Source organism: Astyanax mexicanus, chromosome 5 (assembly GCF_023375975.1).
Source record: "Astyanax mexicanus isolate ESR-SI-001 chromosome 5, AstMex3_surface, whole genome shotgun sequence".
Lineage (NCBI taxonomy): Eukaryota > Metazoa > Chordata > Actinopteri > Characiformes > Acestrorhamphidae > Astyanax > Astyanax mexicanus.
Window position 1 is genome coordinate 9,785,083 of NC_064412.1, and position 27,741 is coordinate 9,812,823.

The 27,741-nt window shown below is 36.9% G+C and overlaps 1 protein-coding gene across 1 annotated transcript in view; it reads left to right on the forward strand.

Moving 5' to 3' along the window:
- Positions 1-1,322: 1,322 nt before the first annotated feature.
- shmt2 (serine hydroxymethyltransferase 2 (mitochondrial)) overlaps positions 1,323-27,741 on the forward strand; it is a 42,609-nt gene continuing 16,190 nt past the window's right edge. The window contains exons 1-5 of the mRNA XM_007253393.4: positions 1,323-1,431; positions 18,073-18,267; positions 24,143-24,222; positions 24,773-24,973; positions 26,756-26,837. Coding sequence (XP_007253455.1) covers positions 1,399-1,431; positions 18,073-18,267; positions 24,143-24,222; positions 24,773-24,973; positions 26,756-26,837 — 591 coding nt within the window. The 5' untranslated portion in view covers positions 1,323-1,398. The remainder of the gene's footprint in view (positions 1,432-18,072; positions 18,268-24,142; positions 24,223-24,772; positions 24,974-26,755; positions 26,838-27,741) is intronic.

Here is a 27,741-nt window from a genome sequence, read left to right on the forward strand (position 1 = left end):
GAATTTGAATGAATAAACCAAAATTGCAAAAGCACATTTTTTTGTTTCTTCTTCAGTACAGCCATGATATTGTACATGACTTGCGGGCATCAGGGAGCCACTTTGATAATTGGAAGAGATTTGAGATGAAATGCCATCACGGGAGAAGAAAGATGTCTGGATCACTGTCAACAGGTAAACTATTACTGATGCCATCGATTTTCAGCAGGGGGATTTTAGAATTCAGAGTTTAGGGGTGAAGAGCATTTTATATATATATATATATATATATATATATATATATATACATGTATATATATATATATATATATATATATATATATGTATATATATATATATATATATATATATATATACATATATATATATATATATATACATATGTATATATATATATATACATATATATATATACATATGTATATATATATATATATACATATGTATATATATATATATATACATGTATATATATATACATGTATATATATATATATATATATATATATATATATATATATACATATATGTATATATGTATATATATATATATATATATATATATATATATATATATATATATATATATATATGTATATATATATATGAATGAAATTCTTGCCAATGTCCATAAATATGTGCTTCTATAATGTATATATAGAGATTTTATTGTAAACGTGGCTTCAATCTATTTTTTTACTTTTTGAAGCCAGACAGCAAAGACAAACAAACTAAATAGGTTTAAACTCACTTCTGCATGGTAACATTTGCTTAAATGGTGATTCATTGCTTATTGTTCATTACTCAAAATATTTTTATTGATGTTTATTGTTGTCTTGCTGTATTAGCCATTACCTAATAAAGCAGTAGAAATTATACACTACCTGATAGTACAAAGTAAAATAAGTACAGTATACAGAAAAATTTCCTTACTTTATATATTTCCACAGGATTTTCTATTTTAAATGTTTCTTCTTCAGAATAGCAATAAGGTTTATACTGCAAAAAGGGAAATTTCTGAAGAATATCCCATATTTCCTTTTATACAGAATTAGTATTCCAGTTGACATTTCAATGTTAAATCAACATTGAATCAACATTGATGTTATGGTTGAATCATGGTTGAACTTAACCATAGCTCACAAAAACACAACAGTAAAATAAATAGAACCTCCAGGAATGCTGATGAATTTATGCCAAATTAAAAAGCAATTACAGCAAATTGCGTCTTTTAGCAGCATTATGGGTTTGTAGGCCAATTTCTACAAAAAAACTACAATTCCCATGAACACCCTGCGCACGTTGCTCTAGACTACCGCTGGCTTGTGGGACCAACGTGTGCAGGCAGAGCCTCGAGACGCCGCTCGCTCGTTCACTCACTCACTCAGCGCTGCCGTGATGTTGACACTGACACTGAGACAGCTCGCCCGGGTGAGTATAAAGCTCGGTTCTCCTATTAAAGGACATTAATAACGCACACAGACACAGCTGCGGGGTATTTTTGGAGCAGTATGTAGTAGCTAGTTGGCTCGTGCGCTGGTTTGGGTTGTAGCACCAAACAAACGGTAGCGTTAACGGTTGGCTAACGCTAGCTGGGCTTTAATGTGTAGCTCAGCTAACCTAACCCTAGCTATGTTTGTCACTGGAGTGCACTGGTAGGTGTTTTCACACTATTTATTTCAAACAAGACGGCAAATAAAGTGAATTTAGCGAAGCTTAGATAGTTAACGCTATCTAAAATAGCTTCCTATCTAGTGCTAATGTTATTTTGTGAACGTGGTAGCCAGTTTAGCTAGCTAGCATGCATGCTAACTGTCCAAAGCATGTAAAAAAATGTTTTTTCTTAAATGTCTATATTTTTGGATAAAACACTATTATTGTCACAGTTTTAATTGTGACAAAAATCTGATGTTTCAAACCTTAAAACTTAGCAAGCCTAAGCTAAGGTATGCATTTTACCTTTTAAACTCGCTGTAAAGTTATCCTGAATAAACTGACACTATCATTTCTTATCTAACTAGCTAGCAACCATATAGCAACACCATTATTGCCACAGTTTAACTTTGTTAAATGTGCTGAGTGACAAGAAGCTAATGTTTCAAACCTTATAACTTGGCTAACCTTATGCAGTTTACCTTTTAAACTCGCTGTAAAGTTATCCTGAATAAACTGATACTATCATTTCTTATCTAACTAGCTATTAACTATATAGCAACACCAGTATTGCCACAGTTTAACTGTATTAAATGTGCCAAATGACAAGAAGCTGATGTTTCAAACCTTTAACTTACCTAACCTAAGCTAAGTTATGCATTTTACATTTTAATCTAACCTAACTTGCTAGTAAATTATCCTGAGTAAACTGACACTAACATTTCTTATTTAACTAGCTAGCTAACTAACTATACAGCAGCCCAGTAGTTTTGTGTGTATGGTATGGTGCTGCATGTGAAGTTGAAGAAGTGAACTGAAGTGAAGCGATGATGCAATCATGCAGCCTGTCTTTCATCAGAACTTGTGGAGCTACCTCTGCACTGGACAGCCTGCAGGCTTCACCTACTTTCCCCTGATCTCCTTCACTCACCCAGGCCCCTGTCCACTTGAGGGGAAGTGATGTGTTAGAGTGTGAAGGCCCTGCAGAATCTGCAGCTTTATTGCAGTACAAACACTGCAAACAATATTCAGAATGTATCTTTAGGTCTGTCATGATTACTATTATTATGTGATTTTTTTGGACAATATGTTGTACCATAAGTAAATGCAACAAATGATATTGTCAGCTAAGATCGTTTTATGTAGTTGGAATAATGTAATAGCATAATAATGCAATTATGCCTTTCTAGTGCTAGACAATATATAGATATTTTAATCTAATATATATTTTATTTGCTTTCAGCATTGATCTAGGACAGTTACTGTTAGTATGTGGTTTTATTTTGGTACAAGGGACGCAGTACAAGTGCTTTATATCTAAAAAGTGACTTGAGTAGAAGTAGAGATGTTCTTTAAACACCACACTTAAATAGAAGTACTAAAGTATTAAAAAAAAACTCAAGTATTGCAGTAAGTAGTTTATTGTAAAATGTAGTACTAAACTGCTGAAGGTAAAAGTATTCTACAGTGTTATGTAGTTATTACAGAAAGCAGTGGAACTTTCTCAGAACAAAAGGCAGAAGGCAGAACGCTGCTGCATAACATCCAATTTTTAAGTACTATTATTATTTAATTACTATTAAAATTAAATAACTGTATTGTGATACTAATCTGCATATACAACAATTTATTGCCAGTAAGCAGCCCTAATGTTTTCTTACTCTGCCCATGTGTGTAATTTAAATATAAGATTATAATTTTACTACTGTTGTGTCATGGAATGAAATCATTAGCTTTTTTTAGACACAACTTTTTGTGTAGACTTAATTGGGTAATTGGGTGGTTAAAATATAAAGATAGCGCCTAAATGAAAATGTGTGTTGATGTTTTCTAAGATCATTACACAGTATACTACTTTTCCTGTTGCTGAATGAATGAACAGCATCATCCTGTTCTTAGTGGTTTGCACTAGAAATTCAAATTTGCCAAGTCCATACTGCCAGCTTTGCTAGTCTGAACTAGGTTTACTTTGTATTGACAATCCCCTTCTTTATTGGCTGGAAGGGGTGTGCTAGATTTAGGTTAAAACCTGCAGAAAGGAAGCTTTTCAGGTGGAGGGTTGGAGACCATTGACAATAACAAAGAAAGCCCTGTTCTAAGATCTAAGAACATGTCAAAAATGTTTACAGCTGTGCTGAACCAGACTTTAAAGCTGCACATGCCTCTTAACCATACTACTACGATAAGAGTCATACGGCAAGAGTCCTACCTAAATGATTCAGATGTCTCGAATGCCCCAAATGTTAATATAATAAAGTTAATATACTAATTGTTATGCCTTATGCCTGAGACCAGTGAACAGTTTACTGTGTTCTTTAAAATGTATTTTAAAGACACTTTGTGCAGACATTTTTTAGAGTTTGTTTTTGAGCATCTTAGTCTGTTTGTGTAAAAACTGCAAACAATAACTTTGCTATAACATAAAAAGAGAGAGCTTAAAGCTATTAGTGAGGAGAGGAAAATAAATAGTAGACATTTAGTAGAACTATGGATTTCCTAGCCCTGTTTACAAAAGGAGTGTAAGAAAATGCCAATACATCAAAGTGTTGTGATAGTATGTTTTGCAATACTGCATTCATTTTTAAAAACACGATTTTTAGTTAGGAGTTTAGATGTTATGGTTGGTGTGAGGCACAGGTTCAGTATGTGTTGTGTTTAAACCCTAACCTATAGGTAGCAGTGTTGTAGATCCCATACTTCTGATTAATTAGAAAAAGTAGATTTTGTTTTATTAGAATAGTGAATAATAATGTATTTCTTTTTTGTTATTGATTTATATAAATTGCGATTATGTTAGCTTGTTTAAGCTTTGCAATACATCACAGCATATTGAAGCGTAACCCCTGTATTGTGACACATATCTTATCACACACTATTTTTCTGTCAAAAATAGATGCATGTAAATACATGTAGCCTAACTCATAGCCCCAACATTTTATGTATTGTGTGTCATCAGCTAAACGATCAAAGGGCAAAGTGGCATACAGTCTCAGCAAGATTTACTCACCCATGGAAAAATGCATTTATGGTCAACTATTAGTATTCATTTGTTTAGTTAATATGTAATGCCATGCAGTTCCACAGTTTAAACCACTGATTATTTGATGGCCATAATTGAGGTGTAGTCTTATTGTTTTATGTTGCTTTCTTTACAGTGTAGTCAGACAGCCTACTATACCCATCTACTGGCAAACAGGCTTCATGTGTTTGCATGCTTTTTCAATTGTACAAAAGTAATGCCTTGTGCTCTTTAATGCAATATAGAAGCACATGCTTCTCTTTAGCTTTGTTGGCCAACTTACTGCATCCGCTGAAGCCAATTCCATTCATTCACTTCCATTAATTTATTTTAGGGCATTAGTAGTATTAGTGTGCTGAGTAGAGATGGCACATTATCTCATTTTATAAACTTTCAAATAAGCTACTTCTGATTATAGCACTAAATTAAAATGAGTATTTAAAAGTAGGCTGTCCTGGTAAAACACCCAGTTGTATAATGTGGTTATTCTTTTTCAATAAGAAGCGTTCTGTGTTGACAGCATAACAAATACAAAATGGTCTGCTTACAGCACAGAATACAGTGTATTATTCATATAATTGTTTGTTTGCAGTTTATATGCATATACTAAAACTCCTGCACTTCAGTACTGTCTAGGGGTAGACGATATTACTCCGATATTACAATATCGGAGGCTATTTGTGTGATAATAATATTCCTGGCAAAAAAAAAAACCCTGAAAACTATTTTGTTAAAATAATTTTCATAATACTGCAACCAAACAAATTTTTAAGATATTTAGTATAAATAAAACACATTTAAACATTCAGTAGCAATACAAGCAAGAATATTTTTATTTAACATAATTTAACATAATTTTTATTATTTATTTAATTTATTATTTTTATTATTATTTTATGCGAATTCATAATATTGGTAAGAAACTGTTGAAACATTTGAGAATGTATTATTTTATTTTTGTAGTAGTTCTTTTGGAAGTGTACAAACATATTTTAATTGTTTTGTCACATTGCCAGGAACATTGTTAAGGCAAAAATACCCTAATTTTTCGTCATATTATTTCTGGGCCATCCAAATACTACCCTGCTTGAAGAAATATACAACTAACAATATTATATAACCAACTGATATTTGGGGCTGGAGTTATACAAATAAATCATTTTATTCATTTTGTTTTAATTAATTTTTGTTTTATTATTTAGTGTCACTGTGTTTTGGCAAAGTATGAGAAACAAAGTGCAAAGTACTTTTACTGTCACCCAGATTAACCCAGCAGAATCCGGCCTCAACTGGAAAGCCTCACTCTGTCTGGCTAGATATCTGCATATTTGCTAGATCAGCAGACTTTATCTCGAGCTCGTGTTTGTCTTCCCAAATATTCAACATTTATTGACTATTTAAAAAGTCTTTCTGAAATGAGGTCAGTAAACTGAATTTAGAGTGGCTGTATCTGCACTGTGGATCATTTTGCCAAATTAATGCTGTGTTCCTCAGCCAGGATGAGCAGATCTTCAGCCAGCTTGACTCCAGCTGAACGCCTGAAAGCACCTAGACTCTTACAAAGCTGCTTTTATTCAGGTGCCTGAGACAGGCTGTGTAGTGGTGAAACAGAATTATTTGGGATGTGCAGCGGACAGTGTTTTTTTCCCTGCGTTCCTCCTCTCCTTCCCTCTCCACCTGACAGCCTATAGCCTCTTATCTCTATTCTTTCATAAGCAGCTCTTTCAACCAGACAACTCAATTATTAACTTCTTGTTGTTGTGTTTGCATAATATGACTTTTAGCAGAGCCAAAGCTCACGTGTGCTCGACCAATCAAATCTGTACTTTGTATACACACCCTTACCCCTCAGACAGACCTGAACATCCATAGTATTTGGTCCAGAAAAAGAAGTGTGCTCAGCTTTATCCTGTTACTTATTTCTAATAAATACACTTAATTATTTATATAATAATGATAATTATTATTTATTTAATAATTATTTATTTTTGACACAGTATTTAGCACTGGAAAGTGTGCAGCAGTGTATTAAAGTCCTATTTATGATCTCTGCATGCCACTCTATAAACAGCTGATGTATGGATGATGTTACATTGCTTAAGAAATTGAAGAACCTCATCTGAGAACTATTAGAATAAAATCTGTATTTGTATACCATATTTTTTGCACTATAAGGCGCAAAGACTTAAATTCCCTTAATTTTCCCAAAAATCATCAGTGAGCCCTGTGTTTAAGGAATTTACCAGTCAGGTTGTAAGGAGCAGTAAAGCCACTCCCCTGAAGTACAGCGTTATACAGGAGTTTCAGTTTAGTTTTCCAGCACCGGGGCTGGAGTAGCATTAGCATTAGCTGCTATCCACTATTTCCCCGTTCAAGGTGAGTATGATCGGCCTGTAGCCTGCTGCTAATCCCAGCTAACACTGCTGGAGCAGTGTTAGCTGCTAACCGCACTAGCTTGTTTATCGTTCGTAGGGGACTAGATCAGACTGTAGCCTGCGCTTTTAACTTGTAAAACAAGCTACATGGGAAGAACCGCTAACTAATATCGCCGTGACTTACCGTAGCACTCACGGTTCTTCAGTGAAGTGATGTCGGACAGCATTAGCCAGTGGTTAGTTGCTAATGACAGTGCTCCAGCCTTATTGCTGAAAAAATTCAGGAATCTAAGCTTACTGTAAATAAACGAAAGTGCTTTACTCACCCAAATAAACAGAAGAGAAATCTGTGTAAATTAACATCCAGCGCTCGTTTGACTTTAAAAGAAAGTTTTTTTTATTACAGTTTTGTTTACTTAACCTTTCTTAACTTAGCTCACCCCTTAGGCAGACCTGAACATTCTTTGGTCTCTTGTCCAAAAAAATAATTGTACAGAGTTTCATCCTGTTAGTAATCTAATCTAAACATAACTGCTTTAGAGTTTGGGTGGGGGTGGGGAGGAGGGGCAGTGGCGATGACGTGCAATTACATGACAGTAATTCGTTTAAAAAAACAAAATCTTGATATTGTCTTTCACACCAAGTACGAAACAGTCCTGCAACAGTGTGAAAAATTTTAAACCTGAGCTTTTTCAATTTTCTGGGATGTCGGGTGGTTTCCTTAAATAATTACTCAGGTGGAGAAGAGATATTATAGAGTGGAGTCCTTGATGCATCTTTTGTTAATGTTTTTTATCCACATTTCTTTTTTTTAATACACTAGTTCACATATAATCTCCTCCGTGTAATACAGCAAGAGTGAATTTAAAGTACTATAACAATGCTAGTAACACTGCATTTTTTAACAGATTTTCACATCACAGATGGAGCAGATTTAACCTTAAGTGCCATGAGAACAGTGCGTTCCTCTTTATATAACACATTTGGAGTGAACTGAACGTTCAATAATCATGCTGATAAACTATCTTTGCATGATCATTTCACGCAGTAACTTTTTATCAACTTTTTTAATCAAACTGTACTCCTTTTACACTGAGGACACATGGGCACATCTTTGCACTTAAAATAATGATTCATCTTCATGAGTCTGACATGTTATAATCTATAATGCCACATAACATTTTTTTTTTATTAGCCTGTGTCTTAGAAATGATTGACTGAAGTGATTATTTATAAATAGATGCATGTTTGTAATAAACATGTAAGGGCACTTTAAATAAACAGATCTAGGTATTTGAATGCATCCATGACCAGTCTGGTCACCAGCCTTCTGCCATAATTTGTTTACTGTTCATTTGTTTGTTTTATCCTATTTTTAATGTTAGATGTCCTTGTTTTTATAGTATAATATATGCTAAACTGTTTTTTTAACTTATGAATAAAGAGAGATAAACTGCCTTATTTGGATTGTCGCATCCAGATTCAAGGCTACTTAATAATTGATTAGAGCATATATTTTAATGGTTTCATCTCTATTTTTAGCCCCACTCTGCCTAAGTCCCAGTTTTGTGAAAGTGGGTGGGGAGGATGGAGGGATGGTGTTGAGAAGGGGGGGTGAGTTGCAGCTGCCTGCACCGGCATTGGCAGGACGCTGCCGTCAAATCCGGCAGCCAAACGAACTGATTGAGCAGCCACTCAGAAATGCAGAGTTAGTCTAGATGCATATTAAAGAGATTCCTCCAGCGCCCTTCATGTTCCTCTGCTCTCTAACTGCTTCGGCTCAAGCTCCCGTACTCTCTCTTTCACTTCGTTGGGCCCAGATGTGTCCCATCATGCACCGGAGAACGCGGCCTGACAGGGACGGATGCGTTCCAGGATCGCTCCTCGCGGCCGACTCCATCTCCAGGATTACGGCGATAATGTTCCAGTCTCCGTGGGAAATTGGCTTTCCACACTCCTGATTGTTCTGTGTCACTCGGCTTCAGGCTGTGAGGAGCCGAGCGCTAGGCAGTGAGGGCTCAGACCACTTCTCCAACTCTCTCCCTCTCTTTCTCCACCCTCACTTTGCCTCCTGCCCCTGCCCCGTGTGTCATCCTCGGACAAATTGGCGGGTAATTTGTAACGGCCGCTTGCCTATTAGTCACTGACAAGAAAGAAAAGAGCGTGTGTCACTCTGACTGATCTCCACGGCCCGTCGACACTCTTCCGCTCACACTCATCCCTCGTTCTGCGCTCTCTCTCCGTCACCCGTGTTACAAGGCTGATTGTCATCCGGCAAGACCGTGATGGACAGCAGTCATCTGTAAAATTGACTCCTTCCCTTGGAAACAAGAAAATAACAAAAAATAATAAGTAAAATGAAATGATTCTCTCCTCCTCCCTCTCTTTCTTTTTCTGTCTTGGGCCACTTTATTGCGTGAGTCAGGCAGGCCAGATGTGAAATGGCGTGCTCTAAAATGACAAACATTGTGTCAGTCATTTCAGCGGATGTGTGTGTATGTGTGTGTGTTTGAGCTATTCTTGTGCTCTGTGCCGCTACAAAGTTCCCACTTCAAAGTTCACCTTCAGCGCCTGTAATATCTCTCGTTCCAAATATAGTTCTATGACAGATCTGGTCCTTGTGTCTTATCAGATCTAATTTTCATCTTTTTTTTCATCCTCCTCAGAATATTTTAATAATTTTACTCTGTAAGTGTTGATAATGCTTCAGAATAATTTGGGAGTGCAGTACAGATATTTCAATTGCTACAGTCGTCATGATAAAGTTATAAAATACATTTTACAACGTTGTTTCTTAATTGTTTATTAGATTAAAGATGGACCGATCAGGGCTTTTTTGAGGCAATTTTGAACATCCATCAGCCTGATCTGCCAGAAGTGTGCTGGATGCCACATTAACCTTTCCAGGCAAACTAGGCAATGCATACAGTCGTGCAGGGCATCTGTAAAATTCTGTTAATTGTGTCACAAAATAAAATGTAATTATTTTTTCTGTGTTCTGATACTCACTGTCCTAGTACATGCGTTGTACTCTTTAAAGGGGTATTCGGGTAGGAATGTTTAAAAATTTACTTACCATTCTCCATGTAGAACATGACTTTTAATCATTCTACAAATTACCTGGCAATTAATATGTTGCACACGATAATGATTTTACAATATTTTATCACTGTGATTCTGCAACAATTCTCTATTCTACAGAATAATCTTCACTGCAGGCTTACCCTATTCATGCAGTTAGTGCCATGTGAAGTAATGAAGCAGTAACGTTAAGTCAATTTGGGGGTGGGTCTTAGGAAGTTTAGATCGCCTATGTTTCAATAAATATATCAGTATTTGCTGCCATAAATTGATATAATCGGAATTATGCAATACATCACAATATCAGTATATTGTCACACTATTAATAATTTAATTTTTTTTTTGCAATACTTTGTTTATTTGACAGTGGTTCATGTTGTATTGTGTTTAAACTAGGGCTGCAATTAATACTTGGCACAATACACAATGTTGCTGCTCACTCACTCACAAGTGATTGATGCAACAGATTACATATATTCTCACTAAATATCCGATCATTTCACATCTCCTGGGCATTTAAAGGGCATTCAAGTCCCATGTTCATCTGTTTCCATGTTTTTATTTATTGAAGAGATGGAGAGAGAGAGAGAGCTTGGCAGAAATAATAGTTGACTAATAAGAAAAGTAATAGTCAGATTAGTCGACTAGCAAAATAAACATTTAAACTTGTTTAAACCCTGACCACTAAAAAGCAATGTTATCTTCTGTCATTAGACATATGGAGTATGGTTGGATACAAAATTGTTTTTTATTCATATTTAGAAGTATGATGTAAATATAATGTTTTTATACTATGACGTAAGTGTGTAACGAGATCTTGTGAGATTAAAATGTGACAATATTTCTCGTCAAGCTTAAGCCTGTCTCGCGGAGGAAAAAAATAATTTAATGTGGACTTTTTAAGAGGGATCTGGCAACACAGTAGTGATAGCAGCAAGTGTGGTGGCTGAGCAGTGAGAGCAGCTCTCAGCAGAAGAGGAAAATTTCGAGCATTTGTATAGAAGATGCTTCTGCTACTTTTAATTTGTATGTCTGGCTGCATTTTGGTTTTCCAGTGGAAACATTAATCGGTAACAGAGTGACCAACAAGACACAAACCATATGTAAATACTCTAAGCAAATCCTACACATGACTGTTTCATAGGCAGTTGTACTAATCCCTTTACTCTGTACTGTATTAAAAAAATGTTCTGTCTCTGTTTGCACTTCAAGGATAGTCTTAATATGACTGGTTATGGTTGTGCATAGTTAAATTACAAGAGATTTAGGAGAAAAAAAAACACAAATCATAGTCTTAATATGACTGGTTGTGGTTTGCACTATATAAGACCTAGAAAAGTTTTATTTTTATTTTTTATTCTTATTCTTATTTCTATTTCTTATAGAATCAATTTGTGAGGGAAACCAGTCTGTTAAGTGTGCGTTATCTGATTTTGTCAAATAAAACTCTAGTTTTAGACATTTAGACATTTTCTTTAAAATTTTATTTTTAAATTTCGTCTCGTTCTCGTGAACACAGTATCGTGTCTCGTCTCGTGATATTAGTGTCTCGTCACACCCCTACTATGACGGGTTTATTAAACTTTGATTTATACAATTGCAATATATCGCATTGCTTGCAGTATCGCAATGTGTTGCAATTGCATTGGGCCACTGTGTCTTCTTCTCCTGCCTGGAATTGGCAATCAGCTGTCAGACGACTCAGTTTGTGTTCACAGTGTGTCTCAAGGTTTGCTCTTTATTGTGCACTTTTGCACACATGCTCACAAATCCTTCCGCTTCACTCTGTTCCTTCTATATCGCCATGGTCTCTGTGTCCCCAGTGGAAGAGCCGACAGCAAAGGACAGGTCCCGTCAGAGAGTAATGACCCATGTGATATGTGTGTGCGCGCCTGTGAGTGTGTGTGCGCTCATGATGTGGCCCCAGAGAGACAGCCGGGCGCTCTCTGTCCTGCGGCTGGCGCGTGGGGCGCTGGCGCTGACAGAAGGCCAGGGGAGCTGTGCCACTCTGCTGCCCATTACCGCAGCAACACTGCTTCCATGGGCACCTCTCGTCTTGACCCCCTTTCTTACTGCAGGATGAGGAGAGCAGTTCGAGCATATGTGCATGTGTGATCATATCCTGAGAAGGAGAGCAAGTCGGGAATGTAACGTCCTGCTGTGTAGTAATGTCTAATTGACGGACAAGCTGTTGTGATGGGGAGTTTTGGTTAGTAACTGGTTGACTAATGGGTGGTCTGGTATTTTTTAACTGTTTTGGTGGGAGGTTAAAAGGGTAGCATTCCACATATTACAGGTGCAGTGGTGTAATTCGAGAACAGTGAGTAGTCGCCTTCTGGATAGTGATAGATTTAAAAATCACAATTAAATTCTGTGATTTATTTATTTTTTTTTTTGTTTACTGTATTATAATAAAAGTAGTTTTGATTCTTTTTAAACTAGAACATTGTAATGTGCTGAGTCACGAAGTTTAATTAAAAGTGAACTTTTTTCACAGAGCATAGTGACATATAATGCCTGATTCACACTACACAACCTTTTGCGTCGTTAAGTTGTTTTGCCATTCGCACAACATGATTAGTTGTGCTTTAATTGTGTGTTATTTAAGTTGTGGCTTTCACATTATATTACTGATCGGCAGCAGAGGGTCCCAAATTATATGATTTTTCACTCTCTCACACACCTGCTACTTATTGTTCCTGGATTAATCCATCTGTTTATCTGTTAAAAAGTTGATGAAGCTTAAATAAAGAGGAGTTTAAGTGGTTGAGCTGCGAGCTGCACCACACTAGCATTTTATTCATCTTGTCTGAGCTTCCTCATCTTTGATGATAAAGCTCTTTTTGTTTTAAAATTGTCCTAAAATATTCAATTTGGAAGAGCATTAAACCAACAAAACTACAGATAATAGAGATAATATAAAAATGTTCTAGATTGCCTATACAGTTACATTTATCTCCCTTCCAATTAATTTTATTTCATGATTTTAATAATAATTTATCACAGAATATTATTGTTGTGATATACAATAAAACATTAATTGGCACAACAAATATTTCCTAGAACCTTTTATAAAAATGCTTATTTTACCCTTTAACCTATTATTAAATAGAAAAATAAATAAACATCTCGGCTAACATTAGGTATATTTATTGCTTAGATATATAACAGTTACATTTGTGCACAAAAAACTTCATACAACTCCAACAACTTTTTCTTGGTCTATCAGTGAGTGTATTTTAATTAGGGCTGGACATCATCCTTGTATAAGACAATAAACCTCTTGATAATGTGCTTTCTTCTTCTTTCTTTTTTTCTGTTTGTCATTGCTCAGTAAATAAGGAGTTTCTGTACTGCCCGTAACCTGTAGCATTTTCTTAACCTTCTACAAACTCAGCCATTTGCCCTTGTGCCATGCACTGCTTTGCACTAAAGTAATGAACGTCTTATTCATTTTGTCATGTGCCCTAAGGACTATTATAACACTCATTACTGTTATTTATTTACTCATAAGATTTACAGTATTTACCCATTATATCATTGAGACACCAAGGGGCGCCCACCTTACCCTGCAGTATTATGGCTTCTGATGAAGTGACAGAGTCTGTTCCGACCGTCAGTGCTCTCTTGCTAGGCAAAGCCAGTCTCTCATACATCGTCTCCTAATGCTCCCACATCATTGAGCTAATTGTTTTTTAATAACGTTTTTTAAATGAAGTAGTTCATCACACTCCTGGCCTCCTGTGGAGCAAGGAGCATCGCTGGATTGGAAAAGGGGTCAGGCAGGGGGTTCATTATCTTTATTACTGTTATTTATGAAGTGACTTGCCTGGTGCGTTTATTAAGTAAGAAATACTTTCTTCTTAGCCATTTTATTGTGAAACAAACATTTCCAAGAATACACAGTATTCTTTAGTCAGCCCTTTTTGTTTATGGTTTGGGCATAGCTGAAAGGGTAACACATGTAAAAGAAAAAAGGAAAATAGAAGATAGAAATAGAAGAAATGTCAAAGAAGCAACTAGCTGTTCGCTGTTGACGCAAAGCAATATAGGAGAGAACAGGAAGAAATGAAAGGAAAGAAAGAGGTGGAGAGGATGACCTGAAAATGAGGCCTGAACTAAAGCGAATGAGCATGACTGAACAGATCGGATGGAGCCGAGCGTTTGAAGAAGGGCGAGGAGAGAGCAGAAAGAACTGATAAAGGCTTCATGCATAGTGAAGTGTGAGTGAGTGTGTGATTAGATAAGAGTGCTGAATTTTTTGCTCTGCTTTGTAGAGTCCTGCAATAAAGTCAGTACTGCTGACTCCAGCATAATTAACCCTGAACACTGCTTATTACATCTCTCAACCAGCCCTCTCTCTCATCTCTGGATGAGACTGCGTTTAGTGGTTAGTTCTAAATCTAGATGATCTGATTTGATCATCAAATAAACTATTTAAAGCTTTAAAGGTGCTCTTTGTCAAAAATGCTCCTAACATTCAAATAGACAGTCCATAAAGAACATTACTGCTAGTGAGTTGATATTAGGTCTCAATTTATTAGTTGTTGATTACTAGATTTCTTTATTATGGTTAACCCACTGTTCCAGGTTTCATAATGCAGGTCTCCAAAAACTATGCACATGTCATACAACCTACACTTATGCTATACATATCAATGATAGCATGACTTATATTGTACTCTATATAACCTGCCTTTGGCCTGTCCAGCTTAATAATACTGCTAAAATAACATCAATTCCCACTAGATCGCAAATAATTGCCTTATATTTGGTCATGTCTTCTTTGAGATAACGGCATGTCCTGCCTGTGAACTCTTCTTTTGTGTGATTACTGTCTCTACCTGACTGCCGTGCTGCCGTGGCTGTTCCAATTTCACTGAACCCGGATCCTGAAGCAGGATGCTCCAGCCCTGCTTAAAGCCAGTTTATGCCTTTGCGTTGAATGTATGCCATAGCCTGCACGTACCCTATGCGTAGCGACATACCCTGTACGTAGACCATGACTGGTCTGCTGAGTGTTGCCTTCACATTTTCACATAGACACACAATGCATATATGATGTGTGTGTATACAGCTCTGGAAAAAAATAAGAGACCACTTAAAAAGGATGAGTTTCTTTGATTTTACCGAATTGAAAACCTATGGAATATAATCAAGAGGAAGATGGATGATCACAAGCCATCAAACCAAGCTGAACTGCTTGAATTTTTGCACCAGTAAAAACTGGTGCAAAAATTCCAGTGTATAAGACTGGTGGAGGAGAACATGCCAAGATGCATGAAAACTGATTAAAAACCAGCAAATATTAATTTCTGAACTCTTAAAACTTTATGAATATGAACCTGTTTTTTTGCATTATTTGAGGTCTGAAAGCTCTGCATATTTTTTGTTATTTCAACCATGTCTCATTTTCTGCAAATAAATACTCTCTTATTTTTTTTACAGAGCTGTGTATACAAATAAATTGTCGCAGCTAGGGCTGTCACGATTATGTCGACTATTAAAATAGTCGACGACTAATTTAATAGTCGATTAGTCGTTTTTTTTTTTTTCTTTGTTTTTCTCTCCAAACTGCTGCGACTGCCTTTCTGTCCTGGACGCACATGCGCAGTAGTGGAAACCGGGGTAGGTAGTGGACGACATCTCAGGACATTATACAGACAGGCTCTGGTTTCATGGCTACCCCGCTACAGAACTTAAAAGTGTGGGATCACCAAGAAAATAAAAGTGAAACGCGTGCAATGCAATATCTGCAATGAAGAAGCTTCATTGCCTTCCTCGGCAGCACAACCGCGATGCACGAGCACCTGAAAAGGAGGCATGTTGTGGCTGATTAAACGACGAAGAAGCTAAATTGCTATTTAGCTGCTAAAATTAGCGTAAACAGAGCGTTAACTTAGTACTTAACTTACTCATCTTGATAGCTTTAAAACAGAGGTCACTAATAGGCGGACCGCGATCCGGATCCGGACCCAGACGTTGTCACAAATGCCGTCCCAAACCGATAAACTACAGAGAAGGATTTCATTCTGACAGTGGCTTTTGTTTTCAGTGCTTTTCGGTGCAGTAAACTCACAGATCAGTCATGTGTGGTGTAAAATCACCAAACGCTCTCCTCTGCCAATCAGATCTGTGCAGACCGCTGCCCTGTGTACGGTAATGTACACTATATCTGGACAGAGAGGCATTTTTTATTAATATACTTTTTTTTTCATAATAGTTCAAACAACCTCACGGTTGAGATGTTTCATAAATGCCAGTGCCTTATCCTTATTTTACACAGTTGTTTACACTTTATGCTAAACAGTAAAATAATTGTCTGTTACAACAAGCTGCATATTTCATTAAAGGTTTAATGAACTATGATTTTAATTGTTTTTATTTTTAGTTAGCATATAGCTGAAATCTAATGTTGGTTGTATAATAGCAGCTGCATTCTATTGTGATAAACTGTGTTTTATATTCAATTAACGTATGATCCGATTAGTCGACTAATCATAAAAAATAATCGGTGATTAGTCGACTATAAAAATAATCGTTTGTGGCAGCCCTAGTCGCAGCACACATTGCACTGACTACTTAGTTTGCATTGACTTGCCACTAGGGCTGTAAAATAAGTCACATTTTTAGCGTTATTGCAATAAAGGTTTTGACAATTAACATAATTAGAAGAACTGCAACATCACTGTGAAGAACAGGGGATCTCCATGAAAACCTTTTGTAACATATTAAAACATTTGTGCATTTGATCTAAGTTTGGACAAATATTGAGAGATGGATGAAATATAACATATTCAAGTATGACTGTTTTTTTGTTGTTTTTGTATTCATTAAAAATTAATGAGGCTTTCATTCTGATTATCTGGATCATCGGCAGCATCTCTGGACACTGAGCTGCAGTTCAGCATGTTAATCTTTAGTGGAATCTGCCAAACAATACTGATTTTGGTGTTAAAAAGAAATAATGTTAAGGACTGGGTCCTGTTCATTAGTTTGCAGTTAGACCGTGCTTCTAACAGTTGCAGAAAAGCTTTTTTCAGCAGCACCCAAACAGCTGTTCAATGCTCAGTCTCACACAGTTCCCACATTTTCCTGTGCTTATTAAAAATAATGACTGCAAGCATGACTTCATGTACTTTGCCCAGATGTTGCTTTACTTATTTCTACTTGCTGTTCTATGTGACATTTAAAATGATGTTGCATGTGGTATCGATTGGCTTAGGGTGCAGAAGCTCTTTTCTTACTACCACAGAGAAATAGTTTACTATAATACACTGTGTAGACTTGAATGGATAGTAGCTCTACATGCATTACAGTACCAGTTATCATGTTAGCTGTATATACAGCCTATATTGTTAGTGTGGTGTGCTAGGCTATTTCTATTGCGATGTTCATATTGGGCTAAGTTGCTTGTTTCTGTACAGATGCAGCATGAAATCTTAATTTACATTATTCTGTCTCTAACAATCTTGAGTTATGTTTACTATGAAGTTGATGCTGATGATGCCTTCCATCCTCATCACCATAAGCTCAACTTGAAAGTGGGCTGCCTCTGTCTGGCTGTAAGATGAAAGCGGCGGATAATATTGCTTTACATTACCCTAAAGTTAGTTAGAATTTATTTGACGTACCCAGCTCCTGGAAAGTTGTTAAATGTTTCATCACACTGTATTGTATGTCTGTTGCATAATGGAATTTTGGTCTTATTTGGGTTTTGCTGCATTAATACAGAATTTAATTGAGTTTCAGGTGTTTACTTTGAAGCACTAATTTAAAGCAAGACACTGCAACCACCAAATTAAAAAAAAAATATATTTACTGAATTTGTTTATTTTATTTCTTCCTTGTTATTAAAAGATAAAAGATAGCTTTATACCTGGAGCCAGTATGATTTGATTGAATTTTAACTTGTATGGTATTTGTCTCCATTTCTAAACCCAGCCCCTGTGCCAGCGTGGCCCTGCAGCATTGAGCACAGGCCTGAGGTGGCAGCACTCTGCAGCTGCTCGAGCAGCTGAGCATGACAGGCCCTGGACCGGACAAGACAGTCTGGCTCAAGATGACCCCGAGATGTGGGACCTGTTGCAGAAAGAGAAAGACAGACAGTGTCGTGGCCTGGAACTCATTGCCTCAGAGGTAAACAAAAATATAAAGCATACTACACTCAGAATTCTAATGGGTTGATACAAATCCTCACTTCCTGAGGTCCTAAAAGCCTGTGGAATAAACTTTTTAAATCTCTTTAGGAACCATATGGAATATTTGATAGGATTAGTTTTACCTAAGGAGGTTGGACAATGTCCTTTCTGAATGTTTATCAGTCATTTGTCCTGGACTGCATGCTTCCACGTTAATAGGTTAAATTAGTTCTGCTTAAATATAATATAAATAAATAGTAAATATGCACTTATATTCTGTGAAAGAGATGTTTCTGCAGCAGATGAACCTGTATCTGCTAGCTACAATTTCATTATAACTGTAAGTGGGTTAGCATTATTTATTTATTTATTTATGTTTTTATTTTTTTGATATGACAAAAGGGCATAGTGGAGGGCCCACTTCCATCTCTATTATTTATGCCAAGATTTCTTTTCCTGTGTGAATAACTTCTATTTTTCTGATGTCCTGTAGTAAAAATATTTTACTTTACCCATCAGAATAGCGCTTAAGATGTGTATCCCAATTTATTAAGTGACAGTAGAACAGACTAGAGCACCCCATGTCCAAATGTTTAGTGATCAAGATTTACTTTTTTTTTTTTTTTTATACCACTAACAAAACACAACCTGTAGAAGGGCAGACAACACCAACACACAGGCTTGGGCATAAGCACCACAACCCTCTCAACATCTGCTACACCTAGCAGCTTCTCCATCCACTGTAAGCCTCCCATCACCACACAGCAATCCTGACTCCAGTGGAACCTGTTGGGTTTGTGCTATGAATGCCTGGAGAAATCTTCAGACTCCCTGCAGTTTGCCTACAGCAGGAACAGATAAGTTGATGATGCTGTCGTATTTTGCCCAGCCTGCATCACTCTCACTGGATGAAGTTGGCATGCACTCCCAGAGGCTAAACAGTGCCTGGATAATTTGAGGGCATCATGCTAGGAGCTTGACAGCCTCACTGGTATAATCTCTGGGTGTTTTCAATGAGGGCATTGCTGGTTAGGTATCATTTTATGCATCTCTGAGGTCCTCCGAATGTCCCAGTGTCACCAATGACCCGTACTTTGCTACATTGAACCCCCAGGTCACTTATGTAGTTTTTGCTAATTTGCACTCCCAGTTCTCCGCTTTTAGATTTAGAAGTATAGCTGTTTACTCATGGAGACACGGGCTGATGATTCGCTTGTAGTGCTTACACAAGAACTGAGCTACAGAGCAGCGGATGAAGAGAATGAGTGGGTTTGTTATGAAACCATGGAACTCTGAAGAAACAAGACTTTGTAGAGCACTTGAGAGCCTGTCATGTTCTTTCGTTCTAAAGCAAATTACTTTTATGAGTCTGCAGCATATGGTCCTGTGGTTTTCTACTCTTCATTGATGCTGGGCCTGACCTGAAACGTTAGCAAAAGAACACAGCTTTAAAACCTACCATTGTGGTTATATATTGTTTTATCATAGTGATATGTCTTTTTTGTAGATGTCACCTGCAGTGTATTACATCTAATAGTGTTTGGAAAAAACACAAAAGTTAGCAGTTCCCAAACCTGTACATTGTAATATCACCATACCCACTGTACATCTTACCTTGTTGTCAACAACAATGCAACTTATATTTCAGCTAATTTAATAAATGTCTATAAACCACTAAAAATTGCAGAAGAGGACATTGAAGGTCACTGATGTTAACTATTTAAAATGATTTAGTAATTAATCAAACCCTTTGTGTAGCTGCTGATTACTCCAGTACAGCATGTAGAAGTTATTTGAGGCTGTTTATCATTTATTTATACAAGACGTCTCAATTTTGGGATGTCTTGCTTAAACGTCCTTCAGATCTCACCTGCATATCAAAAGACTGTAAATTAGGGGTGCACAATATAGACAAAAAATAGGATTCATTATACTCCTGAAATGTTTTTCAGTCTTTGCTTGACTGCTCTAATTTGTTCTAGCCTAAGAAATTTCTGAGTGCGTAGGTGAGCGTGTTCACTATGGACCTCTTACTATAACTTCTGCCTCGTTTGCACATAAGCACAGTCTGCAGAGTGTAATGCAATTAGAGTTTGAGGTTCATGTCCTTATTGCAGTTCTTTCTTATATTAAAATAACAAGACAAATACAATTAATTGCATAGCCCTGCTTAAAAGGAACAACATACTGATTTTACTAATGTAAAATACAACATTTCTTCTGTTTGACTTTGCTATTTATTAGAGATGGACCAATTAGTGAGTCCCGTTTTAATCACTAATCATCTTTCAACTTGATCGCATGTGCAACTGTTTAATCTTTTGCAAAATTTACTCCAAAAAGCACAAAAATCTTTTTAATACTTTTGATTTATGAATGAACAGTGAATGAGCATGTCCTAATTCTTTTGTTCATATAGTGTATCTAGTTAGCATTTCTTCAAAATATCTACCTTTGTGTGTAAAAAATAATAACGGTTTTAGGGCAGTCTGCAGTTGTTGATAAGAACAACACACTACCCCACCCTGGGCTGCTTTTTGTTGACAGTCCACACCTAGTTTTACTTAATTATTACTACAACTTCTACTTCCACTATGATAATGATGATGATGATGGTGATGATGATTACTCTTATTGTTCAAAGCAGTGGTCACCCACTCGTTCCTGGTTTCTCCCTTCCACTGATCAGCCCCAACTGATCCACCGTATTCTTGTTTTCAGTAGTCTTTGATGGACTGGAGGGGGTGTGTTGGAGTAGGTTTATGTTTGTGAAATGTGCAGGAAGGAACATTTTGTTCAGCAAAAAAAGTGATTTAAATGCTGTGTGGGGTTTGTTATTCAAAAGTGTCTATGATAGTCAAGTCCTATTAAAATTGATCATGCAGAAATTTTGGCAATTTCAATGGGTTTACATGCTTTTCACAAGCTCACTTTTACACATATATTCTGTATTTTTAACATCTGTACTGTGGCGGTATATGTTCTCTGAGATTTCACAGTAAGGCAGTGTAAAATGACCTAATATAAAGCAGCAAGTCCAGAGATTATTAAGTTTACTTCAAGTGTATAATGAACTAGCCACCAGTTTAACTCTATCTAATTAGGTTAACATGGTGATTCAGTTGGGTTGGGGTCTGACAAAAAATTTGTTTTGTAAGGTAATTAATAGTCCAACTTTCAGGTGTGAAAAAGTAATTGCCCATCTGTTGAATGCTACCTAGTTGTAGAAATAATGAGGGTCAGCTATTGAAAAACTTTAATAAACAGTCTAGGCTGATCTGCCGACTATAAATTGGCTTTTACTTACGTAGTGAACAGAGCACCGCATGTCTTATAGAAGCTCAAAAAGCTAATCTTATCTTCCAGAAACAGCCATTAATGTGAGTCGCATCGTGTCCTAATAGAGAAACTTTTGAGACAGTAGATTGTCTTCAAAGGAGTGGGTGTTCTGACAGCATCTATTCAGTGGCAGCTTAGGTCAATGTACATGAAATGGAATTTCTGGCACAGCAGCAGAATGGTAGAAGGAAACATCTGCTTGATATAGAGAACATTGCTACTTCAAGAATTTCCCCTCGGGGATCAATAAAGTATCTATCTATCTATCTCTATCTATCTCTACTTGTCTTGTCTAGAGAGGCTTTGAATAACTTTTAAGACCATGTTGATATTTGCTCTGGGCAAATTCATAGAAGCTGAACCTGTTTTACTAGTCTTAGGTCCTTTAGCGTTTGGTAAAATGGCCAGTCATAATGATGGACAATAGGTAATTATGATATAATTTTACATTATTCATGGTTCTGCTCAAAGTAGTAAAGAGTTTTTTTTTTTCCTTTACCCGTTTACTCATTAAAACGCTTGAAAAGCATCATCTATTGGTATATTGAATTTGTATTGTTAACTGGGTATCAGTTTATCACTAAGGACATACCCTGGTTCTCTTATTTTTTTTACGAAATTTAGTATCTTTACATTAGTATATTGTTTAGTATATAATGAGAATTGGTGCCTTTTTATAGGAGTTGTTCCTAAATGAAAAGGTATGTGGCTGTCTTTGTTGCTTTGGATCTGCTGGGGCTGGCCAGCTGGAAGGCAGAAATTGGATGACTGACAAGTAACCCAAGGCCAGTGCTTGATGGATGATGATTGCCTGTGTTGGAGGAGAGAGCTGATAGTGAGCTTAAAAATATTGGATAATATTAACATGCATTGCTTTGTTTCTTTTCTTATTGTGTTTGGTTACAGGATGGCGAATTTATTAGCGGGAAGATAATAAGCCATTATCTGTTTCCTTTTTGTTCCGATAAGATACCAAAAATAGTCCTATCCCTTTAAAAAAGAATCTCATGTACGCTTTTACTGTCTGAAGAAAAAGAAACCCCCAAAAAACAAGCATTTTCTGTACACAGTCGTGGGATAGCAGTGTTGGATCATAAAATGATGCCTCAAGGGATGGCCTGAGGACACCCACATCTGTATAAGTTGTAAGGTACTCTTTTTCAAGTAAAATGAACTACAAGAAAATGGGTAAATATTTAATCATATCCTGTAAAAAAAATAGTTTTGAGTGTGCTTTATGACTTCCACACCTCAAATCCGAAAGACCAAGCAAGGGACTACTTAGAGCCACGTAGCTTTAGGCAAGTAGTTGTGGAGCATAGTCTATAGCCTAAAAATGTGTTGAACACGTGTAACTTAATTTTAAAGTTAAAATTCCAGTACTACTAGTGGGTTATAAGATGCATGTTTTGGAGGTGATGGCTGTGTGTAAATCAAGAAGCAACTCCCATCGCATTATTTAGGCAAAGATTTCTTTTTCCAGTGCACATCTGTGATATCTTTTCCTGACATCCTGTAGTAAAAATACCAGTCATAATATGACTGTAGACATCAACAAATGCTATTTGAATCTTTCTGCATTATTGTTCCCCACCTGCTTTATTGATCCCCTACCTGCTCCACTGGTCAGTGACCTGTTTGTAGATGCGTTAAATGTTTAAATCTGCAATAAAATGACAGCTGTCTTGTCATGATGCTGTAAAAATTGTTTGTTTTTTTGTGTGTGTGTGTGCTTTTTAAGTGTTCTCGCTCCTGTTTATTAAAGTATCTAAAGCAGCTTACTCTCTTCAGATGGATTTTGGCACTGCATCCTTGCCTTCTCTCTCTCTTTCTCTCTCTCTCTCCCCCTCTCTCCCTCTCTCTCTCTCTCTCTCTCTCTCTCAGTACCTGTTGGTCCCCTGTAGTGACACTGTGTTTTTGCAGCAAGAGCACAAAAGTCCTCAAATTGCATTTCCAATTTGTGTGTGTGCTTTCACAGCATGACTATGCCATGTGGTGGAGAGCTGTTGCCTGCACTGTGGTACCTGATGATCTGAGGCCAAACATTAAGTGTGTGTGTGGGTGTGTGAGAAGGACAGTAGGACAGATAGAAATTGGGATGCTGTGATATTTTGTGTAGAGGCTTGTCTGGATACCACCCTGCAGGGGCAGTTCCTTTTTCTCTCCTCAGGGGTTATAGCCCTAGGTTTATGATAAACACCACTAAAATATTTACTCACCTGTGTGCGTGTGTGTGCGTGTGTGCGTGTGTGCGTGTGTGCGTGTGTGCGTGTGTGCGTGTGTGCGTGTGTGTGTGTGTGTGTGTGCGTGTGTGCGTGTGTGCGTGTGTGCGTGTGTGCGTGTGTGCGTGTGTGCGTGTGTGCGTGTGTGTGTGTGCGTGTGTGCGTGTGTGCGTGTGTGCGTGTGTGCGTGTGTGCGTGTGTGTGTGTGTGTGTGTGTGTGTGTGTGTGTGTGTGCGTGTGTGTGTGCGTGTGTGCGTGTGTGCGTGTGTGTGTGTGTGTGTGTGTGTGTGTGTGTGTGTTTCTCCTGTACAGAATTTCTGCAGCAGAGCAGCTCTTGAGGCCCAAGGCTCCTGTCTCAATAACAAGTACTCAGAAGGCTACCCAGGAAAGAGGTACTTGTGTTTGAATGATAGACTGTAAATGCATCTGCTGTGTCACTTTTGTTGCATGTGCTGTGGCATGGTTCTATTGCCACACATTGTAAAGGTGAGATTAAAAGAAGGTCTGGGACTATTTCTCCATAGAAGATTCTCTTTAGATCTTTTAGCATCCTTGGCCCAAAAATATAAAATCTTCTCTTCAGCTCAGCCAACAGGGTTTCAGTGTGTCTTTATATTAACCGACAAAAACCTGATTCTTTGATCAGTACAGAATTTTTGTGTGGCTTAGACTTAATGTTTTGAATCTGTGTTCTTCTGGAGGATGGCCAAAACGAGTGTTTGTGCTCTGGATGAGACATTTGTTAGATGTCTCTCATATTTTGAGTGTAAGGTCGAACTTTTAAACTGGTAAAAAATACATAAAGATGTTTAGAAGGTGCTGTAAAATCCTAAATTAATGTTGTCCTTGCTAGAAAGGTTTTAGTGTAATATTACAATAGCATTATTAGAATTGATTAAGCTGATCAGTTTCATATTCTTATATTTGTATGTTAATATGAAGGTATTATGGTGGTGCAGAGGTTGTGGACCAGATCGAACTGCTGTGTCAGAAGCGGGCTCTGGAGGCTTTTGATTTGGATCCATCACGCTGGGGTGTCAACGTGCAGCCCTACTCAGGCTCCCCTGCCAACTTTGCTGCTTACACTGCTGTCCTCAAGCCCCATGACCGTCTGATGGGCTTGGACCTGCCTGATGGAGGACAGTAAGTGGCCTTTAAGTGTATATTGTGGAAAATAATTGTTCACTGTATTTTTCGTACTATAAGGCGCACCGGATTATACCCTGGATTATAGGCACACTCAACGCTGGGTGAGACCTGTAAAGCTAAGATAAATAAAGTAAACAAAACTGTAACTGTAATTAGTTTTAAAAAAAAAAAAAGAAAGAAAGAGAGAAAACATTTACAGACAAGTCAGACAAGTATAACCCGCAATGGATGTTAATCTACACAGATTTCTCTCCTGAAAACTGTTTATTTGAGTGAGTAAAGCACTTCTGTTTATTTATTTATTAGGAAGCTTAGATTTCCAAATTTCAACTAAGGCTGGAGCAATTGACGCTAATGCTCCCTAACTACTACCCGACAGCGCTACACTAAAAAAACCCTGAGTGTTCCGGTTAGCCAGGGCGATATTAGCTAGCAGTTCATCCCACGTAGCTTCTTTTAACATGGTAAATGCACAAACTACAGTCTAATATACTCACCACTGAACAGCCAAAAAACTAGCGCTTAGTGGGTAATGCTAATACTGCTCCATCAGTGCTAGGCGGGGGTTAGAAGGAGACTACAGGCCGATAATACTCACCAATACTGTCCGATTGGCTAGCGCTTAGTGGGTAATGTTAATACTGCTGGAGAACCAAACTGAAACTTCTGTTTAATGCTCTACTTCAGCATGTGAAATTCATACAAAAGGTGCATTGGATTAAAAGGCACCCTGATGATTTTTGGGAAAATTAAAGTATTTTAAGTGCCCCTTATAGTGCAAAAATATGGTAATTATGTTGTAATGTCTTTTACTCCGAGGTTTAACTATTTCTGTCCACATACGTTTACAACAGTGTTTATTCATGCTCTGTTACTGGTGCAGAGCTTTCTAATCTAGGAGTGAACTGACATTTTACTCACACAAGTGTTTTTGCTCCGTTGTTCTACTGCTGCTACTGCCAAGGCTTAATAGTTAAGCATAGAATAAGTGAATCATTAAAAATGGTCAGAATAATTGTTACTTGGGCCCCTTTTAGGTAGCAACTTTTAATGTCTGGTCAAACTAAAATCTTTTACTAAAATTGTTAATACTACAAGCAATAAGACAATAATATGAACTTTTTAAAATACATTTTATTTGCTCTCCTATGCTGCGATTGAGATTACTGACAGTAATTATTAACAAAACCCTGTTTTATGTAGTGAGTAGCTTGCTTGGTAGTATGATTCGACTAAAAGAGCTAACTTGCATAGGATTTAACAAAACTTCCATAATTTTGTTTAATTCAAAAATATGGAAATAATAATAAACTTTTCTGTGGTGCTAAGATAAACCTGTTGGTGGCCCAATATTTCTTTCCATCATGTCTGTCCAGTTTTATAGTGAGATATTCGCACTCATTCATCCGTACTTTCCATCAATGGATTCAGCACAGGCAGTTCTTTTGTGCACTCATTCTGCATCTGACTCACTCACTCACTCACCCACTCACTTACTCCTTCACTGTCCTGCCTAATGGAGAAGAGTGTGTGTTTCTCTTGTTAATTTTGTTCCCCTGTTAGACTGAAGGCAGTGTAATTGTGTTTTAATATATTAAATATTGTCACATCCTGTAGTTTTAAGAGTGGCGGATGTTGTACGTGAGCTAATGAGTTAATGCGTGTGTAAATAAATCTCACTCATTAGTACTCTTCTTTTTTTTCCTTCTCACTTATTCTCCCTCTCTCCCCTCTCTTCCTCTTGTGTTCTCTCTCTCTTTCTTTCTCTCTCTCTAGTCTTACCCATGGCTACATGTCTGACGTGAAGCGTATCTCTGCTACCTCTATCTATTTTGAGTCCATGCCCTACAAGCTCAATGTAAGTTGGCCAGTCTATTACTCAGAAGGCTACCGGGAAAAAGGTACTTGTGTGTCAATAACAGACTGTGAATGCATCTGCAGTGTCATTTTGTTGCTTTTGCTGAGGCATGTTTTAATTTTCACACATGGTAAAGGTGAGATTAAAAAGACATCTGGGACTATTCCTCCATACAAAAAGCTCCCCAGATCCTTGAGCATCCTTGGTTCAAAAATATTAAATCTTTTCTTCAGCTCAGCCAACAGGGTTTTTATTATGTCTTTATATCATTGGACTGGAGTAATCACTACAAAAACCTGATTTTGTGGTCAGTGGATTTCTTTTGTGAGGATTAGATTTAATGTTTTCAGTCAGTGTCCTTCTGGACAATGTCCAATGACAAGTGTTTGGGCCCTGAATGAAATTCCCACATTTTGTCTTAACCTTTTTTTTTTTAAAGTATTGCAACCTAGGCCCATTACACTAACAACATCTTTTGGTGATATTGAAGCGTATCTCTGCTACTTATATCTGTTTTAGTCTATGCCCTACAAGCTCAACATCATTCAATCAATCAATTAACCTTTATTATTTTACTCAAGAACACATTGAGGATGACATTTACAATGTTGCAGAACATTTACAGTATAAAAGGGATTGAAAACATTTAATAAGAAGTTAGTAATAATAAGGAATAAAATAGTAAAAAATAATAAAATAAATACTAATTTTAAATCAACATTTAATATATATGAATAAAATATATATGTAAAAAAAAATAGAAGATTCAAGAGAACCATAAAAAAAGAGTTTATAAAATATACAATAAAGAAATAGATGATAATAGCAAAAGTAAAGTAAAATGATAATGATAAGAAATGATGAAACGAATAATAATGAACTAAGAACATAAATCAAAATATGA